At 33.2% G+C, this 8818-nt stretch overlaps 1 protein-coding gene across 2 annotated transcripts; it reads right to left on the bottom strand.

The window, feature by feature from the left end:
- Positions 1 to 2300: 2300 nt before the first annotated feature.
- LOC104096463 (WAT1-related protein At1g68170-like) lies at positions 2301 to 7652 on the bottom strand. Of its 2 annotated transcripts, none has more exons than XM_070188206.1 (7): positions 7073 to 7652; positions 6229 to 6287; positions 5392 to 5508; positions 4305 to 4551; positions 3842 to 4000; positions 3468 to 3619; positions 2301 to 2687 (listed from the first exon to the last, which is right to left on the bottom strand). In XM_070188206.1, exons 1-7 carry the CDS (start codon positions 7268 to 7270, stop codon positions 2414 to 2416), a joined length of 1206 nt encoding a protein of 401 aa, XP_070044307.1. In that variant the 5' UTR covers positions 7271 to 7652; the 3' UTR covers positions 2301 to 2413. The 2 variants fall into 2 exon arrangements, with proteins under 2 accessions (XP_070044307.1, XP_070044308.1); XM_070188207.1 differs by having other exon boundaries at positions 2436 to 2679.
- Positions 7653 to 8818: the final 1166 nt, after the last annotated feature.

Genomic DNA, 8818 nt, shown 5'->3' with positions numbered 1-8818 from the left:
GAGTTAAAAATTGAAGGGGCCGTGTGTTGAGGCACATATTTTGAAGTCTTTGCCATCGTTATATGAGAATATGAAGGTTTGAAGATGAGTATGAAGGTTTGAAGATGGGTATGAAGCTTTGAAGGTCGAACTTAAAGATTCAAAGACGAAATATGAAGATTGGAGATGAAGAAATGAAGATGTGAAGAACAATGTATGAAGATTTGGAGAAACTATGAGCAAGTAAAAAGTTCAAGGGTAACTTAAGAAGGTTTGAAATCGGAAAGAAAAAAAGTAAAAAAAGGAACCAAATCTTTTATAGGAGGGAGGTAATTAATGCGTGATATTTCACATTCGAGGAGGGTCAACCAACTGCTGGCACATATCCGAAGTCAGAACGGCGCGGCTGATGGGGCGTTTCAGTGACTCGTCAGTCCGATTGTAGCGTACAGAGGAAGGAACCAGGGTCAATTAATCACTTCTAATCATTTAGATTAATTTGCTCCCCGGAAAGTAAGGGGACTATCTGTGTATGGATAAAATCCGGGATTAAAGTTACCCCCAATTTTTCGGTAAAAAACGAGAAGGAAACATGATCTGACATGACCTCGAGTAAAGCCGAGGGGTTCCAAATCTCAGAGCCTGGGGAGGATGAATGGTGCACCTGGAACAGGATAGCTAAGCATCGAGTCCGAGTAGAGTGAAAGGTCGAGACTAAGGGAAAGGACGGTTAGACGAAATAAGCAGGGAGCCGTAATATCCACCCTCAACCGGAAGTTATGGTACAAATCTCGCCTAATATCAATTGCAGATCAACGTTTACCGGAAGGAATTTTTTTTACCTTATTTAAACTTGTACTAGGATTGAAATTCCTCTACTATATAAAGAGGGGAACCTTTTTATTTTAAAACCATTGTTGGCACGTATATCAAAGCAATAAACGTTAATTTTTGCCCTTTAGCTATTGTTGAGAGTGTTCTTCAGCTGTTTGAACATTAAGTGAGAACCAAGCTCATTTCGTTTGGAAATCGGGACCGATTTCCAAACGACCATTGCAAAGCTAACCTTGTTCATCTATTATATTTGGTTTGATCGCTTTGATTCCTTTTAATTTAATTATTTATTGTTCATAGTTCATTCGTGTTAAATTAAATCGCATATTCTTTAACCGCGTATAAATTTAATTATTACTCATTTTAAGGGTACGCATTCCTTTCATCCCATTTCTTCTTCGTGGCATCACCTACTTTCACCTAACCAAAAAGCACACCAAAAACTCCATCTTCACACAATTTCTAACAACCCATCTATATTCGCAAGTCTTTGCATTTTCTTCTCTTCCTAGCTCAAGGGAAAAGCTAAGCATTGTATGTACCCCCTCTCCTAAAATCCCAGAACCAGAAGTCCTTTCTCATTACTATTATCTTCTCCTCCCTTCTCTCAAAATACCCCTAGAGACAGAAGAGGAAAAATCAAAGGGTTGACAACTTCTATTTCTTGGAAAGAAAAAAAATGGCAGACAACGAGAAAAAATATATTAAATAAATAAGCTCATGAAGAGATATTTTGATGGTCTGGGCATTGGTTGTGTAGAAAAAATCTAGAGAATTGCTATGAACACACTGTTTATGGTTTAGGAAGCTTATAAATGCTTCTCGTTCTCTGCATGTTTTTTCTTAAGAGACCCTCATTAGTCATCTCATCACCTATTTTTCTTATCCAACAGACTTGGTTGTAAATTATCACCCTCTATTTTTGTGATTGAAATTGCAAACATCCACCTCATTAGTGCTAAACAAGTCAGGAAAAGTTTTACCACAAAAAAAAAAAAAATCAATTAGAGAAATCACATAAATATAGTTATTACTTCTGAAAGTTTTCATGTCTCTGCGAAATAAGGATCATGTTATTGTTGCACATACCCGTTGTGTTCGATGTATCCTTGTAACCGTTAAATGCATGCATATTATTATTGACCAAAGTTTACCACTTTTGTTTCTACTTGCATTGAGAATTTTTCTTATTATTGAATAAGTGAATTGTGATTTCTATTAATCCATATATGTCACAAGGAGAGGTCTGGCGTTGAAAGGCTTATTAATGGAAATTACATTTATCAAGAATCATAGATCCTGAATTTGAAGTTTATGGATCGACCCCTTGTTTGCCATCGAACCCACAACCCATTTATGCTATATTCAGTAAATTTCTCAACACATATATATAGGGTCTGGGCTAGTAGAGCTATTGAATTCTCCAACACCGTACCATATAGTGTACATCCGCCTAAATATATAACTTTAAACCAAGGGAAGAAAGCAAAACTAAAAATGAGAATGTAATAGAGGAGGAGAGTATCAAGAATTTTGCACTACTATAAGATCAATAGATTAATCATCTTATCCCAGTTCATGTATTATATGGAGAAAATTTCTAAACCTTTGAATCAAGATTATTAGAACCTTCTTCTTCCTTTGGAACTTGTTGAAGAGAGAGTTCTTCCATTTCATTCATGGAATGGAAATTGGGAGCAATTCCAATAACATTGCTACAATTGGTCTCTAATTTGTTGTTAGAAACGATATCTTCTTGCTCCAATTCATCACTGCTCTGCGAAGGTGTCAATTTGGAAGCCCTTTTTATTTCTTGGTTCTTCCCCCACAGCACCACGTACAATCCAAATATTATTATTGCAGCTCCTATAACACTAATCCATAATAAATAAAGTCACATTCATAAACAGAAAAAAATAATTAATTGTACATAGTTAAGGGAATTATGAGAGTCTCCGACCCTAAACATAAGTCATAAATTGTTAACTATTACACTTCCTTTTAAGTATTTAGTGTTTGCTAAAAGTCTACTCCCTCCGGTCTATAATAAGTGATTTTTTTTGGATATTTTCACACAAACTAAGAAATCCACCTTTTAACATTAATTAACAATAAAATTGACCATATTAACCTTTACTATCTCTTCACATAAATACCCCTATCACATACTCCAACATTATTTAAACCAAGGGCAATGTAGGAATAAAATAATTAATTCATTCTTGAAATCTAGCAAAATCACTTATTTTGGACCACAAAAAAAGCCAAAAAATCACTTATTATGGACCGGAGGGAGTATTCTTCGGAAGTACTGACTTTTTTAATGTTCTAGTTGTTATGATATACTATAAAACTATTTCCATTTTGCATATGGAAATACCACTATTTCTTAGTTCATGTGCCGTAAATTAATGATTTCCTTAAACAACAAGAGTAAAATTCTAACCTAGAACTTCAAACAACTAAATATTGAGCTATGACAATTGTGTATTCAGTAAGTACGGAATTTGCTAATGTAACTAACATTTCTAGTTTAATGCAAACCCGGTAAGATAAAATCACCAATATTAAACTGCTAAATAAAGAAAAGAAAATTACAACGATCTAATAAACGTAAATTATAGTACACTATAAATGGATAGCAAAATAAATACCTTCCCAAGTGTAATTTCTCGTTGAGAAATAAGAAACTGGCAATGGCAACACATACAAGCATTAAAGGAGTGAAAATAGACAGGAATAATGGACCTCTCATTCTTACACAAAACATCAAAAAGATGATTGTTATTCCAGAAGCCACTATCCCCTACACCAAAGAAAATATAATTATGTAAAGTTTATTTCTAATATTTATCGTCATTAAAATGCTAAATATTGTAAGGTGTTTTTTGGTACAACGTAAGTCATTATTTGGAAAAATAATTTTCATGCGAAAATTATTTTCTAACTTTTAATTATCAGATAAAATTTTCCACGAGAAATAACTTCTATTAAACCAAACACACTCGTAACGGAGAATAAAACATACCGCATAAGCTACTATAAGTAGTCTAAGGTTCCATCCTAATTTCCATTGGCTCCAATCTCTCTCAGTACAAAGTGCAAAAACTCCAGCTTGAAGTGCTCCCATAATGGAGATTAGGGCAGTGCTAGAAAAATGACAAGGATACAACTCACTCATCTTCGCCTACATTGTACATTAGCAAATAAATAAAATAGTTAACAATATGTCTAATCATCAATTTTTACATACTAATATTACAGAAAATTACATTTTCAATTATGTCTAATATGGAAAATACTCTAGCAATCATATTCATCTATTTGCAATTTGCAAATAGGAGGTTAAAATTTTCCAATCACGCTAATTTCTTTTAAAATGTTATACCCTCCTCCCCGAAACCAAAAAAAAGATTCAATAGTTTTTAGCTTTTACTGTGCACTATGTAGAAAGTAAATAAAATAAGAACAAGTTTTAGTTTGCTCATTACCTGAAAAATGAGGGATAATGCTGTGGAAAAGCAGCTACAAATAGCCAAAATAGGACCCAAAATATGAGCATATGGTTTTTGGTGTTGGTGGGAAGCTGCCATCTGTCCACTAAAGACAATTTTGGTTGACCAAGTTTTAATTTCCAAGCCTTTGTAAAAAGTGAGAAGCATAGCCCCACCTATTCCAATTAATGTTCCCAACACTTTTGCCTGCCCTGCCCTTGTTTTCAAACCCAACTTCTCCAACCTAAACAAATATGTGTCCAAATATACACAAAACCATTAGTATACCTCACAAGACAACGATTCGATATTTAAATTTTATGAGTTACTATCATTTTTAAAATTTGTAGAGTTTTTGTTGTTGAATCCGTTACAATTTTCCTGTTAGAGTATCTATTGTTGAATCTGTTACACTTTTAAAATTATAAATTCCTATATAATAGTCATTAAAATTTTACTAATATCATGCATATCAATCTATGTTTAGTATCGAAACTAATAATTCAGTTGAATCCATATACTCCATCCGCCACTATAAATGTATATCTATGTCTACGTCTACGTTAGAGTCAGGGGATACAGGTTCGGCCAAATCCAGTAGCTTTTGTGCAGACTTGTATTTGTCTTGAAAAATTCATGGAGTATATACAAATTATTTTTTTAGAACCCATTAACTTAAAAGAAGTAGAATCCCGAACCCATAAGTTTCAAATCCTAACTGCGCCTCTGGTTAGCGTAGATAACCGCACCGTCACATTATAATTTTATGTTTCAAAATTTAAAATGCATTCATTCGACAGTTTTACAGGAAAAATTATTTTGCTTATTGAAACGTTTAAGATTTTTTTGAGTGTCTAATGGTTGAAAGAGGAGTTTCTTGAAAGCACCCTTAAACCATATCTTAGAAAACAGTTTCTGGAAAACATATTTTTTTCTCCATTTTTTTTTTTGGCTAAACGGATGCATTTTATTGAAAGCAGTAAAAAAGTCAAGAAGTATCATTACAACAAGGAACTAATCTGAGAGATGTCTTCTTCAAACAACTAATTAAAAAAACATGAAATTGGAAAATTGAAATATATACCTAAAGAAAATGGCTATAACGAAAGTGATGCCAGGGATTAGATTAATCATAGCTGTAGCAAAAGTTGCTGAAGTTAGGACTAAACTTGCTGCAAACAAATTTTGTGCCATTGAACCCCTGCGTTAATTGTAAATACCAAAATTAGAAATGAATGCATATATAGTTAAGGTCAGACATCTAACTTAATGAAAGCACTAGTACGAAAACGAGATTACAAGTATCTAGTAAATTGCTAAGCTTTACATTAAATACGAAAAACTTTAAGAGTCAAAATGACATGCTTTGGAAAAACAAAAGTTGCATGGTAGTCATCTTCAATAAATATTCCACTTGTTTTATGTTTCAGGAGTACTAAGTACGCGTGTAAGACGTTTTAAAATATTTGACAACATATTCTTGAAATGTTGGACATCTGTTTAAATGAACCAAAATTAGAAATTAAACAGCATCATTCTTGAAAATTTTCATATGTCTATACGAAATTTAATTTCATAACAAATTAAATTTCAATTTAATATTTATTTTATAAGTGATAAATCAAATCAAATTCTTTTTTCGTCCAATCAAATAGTGTCACATAAAATTGAACAGTGTCATATAAAATTGAACAGTGTCATAGAAGCAGTGCATGTTTTCGGTAGAAAGTACTAGCAAATGGTTTTTTTTTTCCTTTGGAGAGATCGCACAAATCAATAAAAGGTTTTGACAGTGGAGAAGAAGAGTCAAGAAAGAAAAAGTTTTCCTTTAAAGATAACTGAATATTCAATTCGTGAGTTGTTTTTATGCTGTCATTCACATTGCACCTATTAGTGAATTGAATGAAGTAATAGAACTTACCCGAAGAGTGCACAAAGAAATGCAAGCAACATTACCATCCATGTCAATTTTGGCCTAATCTTCCTACAAATAGGAAAGAATAGAGATAGGCGCATCAGATTCAAGTCAATTGTGTTTTGCAAAAGTGTAAAAATTCAAAATACATTGATGAAACTTTAAAGTTGAGTTGCTGCTCGAAATGTGTGGACAAACATATTCGAATTTTATCCAAAATCTTTCAACAGATTTCTATTTTAATTAATTTGCATCAAACGTACACTTAATCTAATTTGCTTGAACCTTCTTGTAAACAATAAACATAAAAGATACTCTGAATTAAAACATAACATTACACTGAGTAAAATCCTTCGTTTAGCGAGGTGATGTACAAACAAACCAAACATGATTATTTTTCTTAAAAACGAGGCCTCTTAGAAGATAGCAAGACTTAATATTTGTTTTCCAACAAAAGAAACAATGGCTATCCAAAATGAATAATATAAATAAATTCCACTACAAGGGCTTTGATTAACAAGCCAAATACAGTCTATAAGTTACATCAGGATTTTATCCTAGAAGCGTTCACTCTGGACTCTCTAAGACAACCTATTTTATTTTTTAAAAAAGAAAATGTAAAGAAAAGAATGCCTCAACTAATAAAATCCAGGTGATTGTTTTTCTAAGTCATATTGAAGAGGGTTATTCAGTTCCTGTGCATGTGAAAGATAACCTCAGGGTACTTGATAAAATAATTGATGCGTACAAATTGAGTAGACACAGCTATCAAATAGTAAAATATATATATATATATATATATATATATATATATATATATATATATTCAAAGACTGCGTTAAGGACAGACTTGCCTGTCAAAGTAAAGGGCCAAAGGAATAACAGTAGCAGCAGCAAAGAGGAAGCGATAAGCAATCAAAACCCTCAAACTCATTCCATTATTAGAAGCCAATTTATAGAACAAACTCATTCCTGCATAAGCTATCTGAACAAACACCATCATTATTACAGGCTTTAATCCATGCACTTTGTCACATATCTTCCCCATTCTCTCTAGTCTATGTAACCAGAGACAAACTGACCAAACTAGCAGAAGAATATATAGGACTTTTTACTAAGTATTATTGTTATAAATATCTCTACATATATATAGGTTGAGGGGGGAGGAAGAATAGGAGTTGTAGTTGAAGACTATAATTTTGTAACGCTTGAATGGGACCACCAAAGATTGTGCTAAAATAATATGTACTCCTTCATCCTTGACTAAAAAGGTTCGAGCTAGTTTGAGTCTTAGATATATGATGTGCCTCTGATAGAAAAGGCTTTACCTTAAAGTAAAGCTTTTAGATATTAATCTTGATTAGTTGGGACTCAAAACGGGTATCGGAAAAATACTTGAATGGGGAAATACAACTTAAAAGAAGACAGGGCTAGCTGGATTTGGTTGTGGAAAACATAAATAGGCAGGCAGAGAGGAGAGTTCATTGAAAGAAGGAATTGAAGAGGTAGCTGCCACTTTACAAAAATCCACGTGTGGTGAAGTTGCTAGAGACGTCTTCAGTTTTTGCATGGCAAAAGAATAGGAGAAGAGCTTTGAGCATTAATTTTTACTGCACGTCACCGCCTACGTTTTACTCCACTAACTATCTGTAGATTTCTCCATTTGAATTACAACTTACAAGTCTTCGGCACTAAAATTTTTCTGCATTAATGTTAACTTCCCTCTTTTCCCTCATTATCAAAATCCTTTGTTACTCCAATTCTTCAAAAATTTGAGCCTTATTTGTGTCGCATCTTTTAAAAATAGTAGTCACTCCGTTCTACTTTGTTCACTACTATTTTTTTATTTATACGTTCCAAAAAGATTAACACATTTCTTTAAGGCTTAGTAGCATTCCATAGCTAATTCGGAAAGTGATGTAGGTATATGGTAATTAAATCTTATGTTCAGAAGGTCGTAGGTGTAAAGCAGCTAATAAAGTACTAGAGTGGAAATGAAAAAGAATAAATATAGACTTCATGGTTGGCCTACTAAGAACATTCAAGAAGGACGACTCATTTTGAATAATTGTTGATAGGTTAACAAAATCAGCTTACTATACCTGTTAAGGCAACTTACACAACTTATCATTATGCAACTATTTGTATTTGCGGTCGCATGGCTCGGAAATGTCTATTATTTTCGACAGAAGTGCATAATTCATTGCCTAGTTTTGACAGAGTTTTCAGGAAGATCTAGGTACCAAGGCTAATTTAAGCATGACTTTCTAACCACAAACAGATGACAAGCCGAGCGAATGATTTAGACCTTGGAGGATATATTATGAGCTTGTGTGTTGGATTTTAAGGGGAATTGGGATGAACATTTGCCTTTGATAGAGCTTGTATATAACAAAGTTAGCAGAAAAATATTCAGGTGACCTCATTTGAGGCTCTATATGGAAGATGTTTTTGTCGTTCACTGGTAGTGTAGTTTGAAATTGGTGAGACACAATTCATAGGGCCAGGAAATAGTTCAAGATTCATTGACAAAAGTGAAGATTATTCAGAAACAACTCAAAACATCTCAGAGCAGCCAGAAATCATATTCGGGCGT

This window comes from Nicotiana tomentosiformis, chromosome 11 (genome assembly GCF_000390325.3).
Source record: "Nicotiana tomentosiformis chromosome 11, ASM39032v3, whole genome shotgun sequence".
Taxonomy (NCBI): Eukaryota; Viridiplantae; Streptophyta; class Magnoliopsida; order Solanales; family Solanaceae; genus Nicotiana; species Nicotiana tomentosiformis.
The sequence above is the reverse complement of the archived record's forward strand: the minus strand, read 5'-3'. Positions and strand labels throughout refer to the sequence as shown.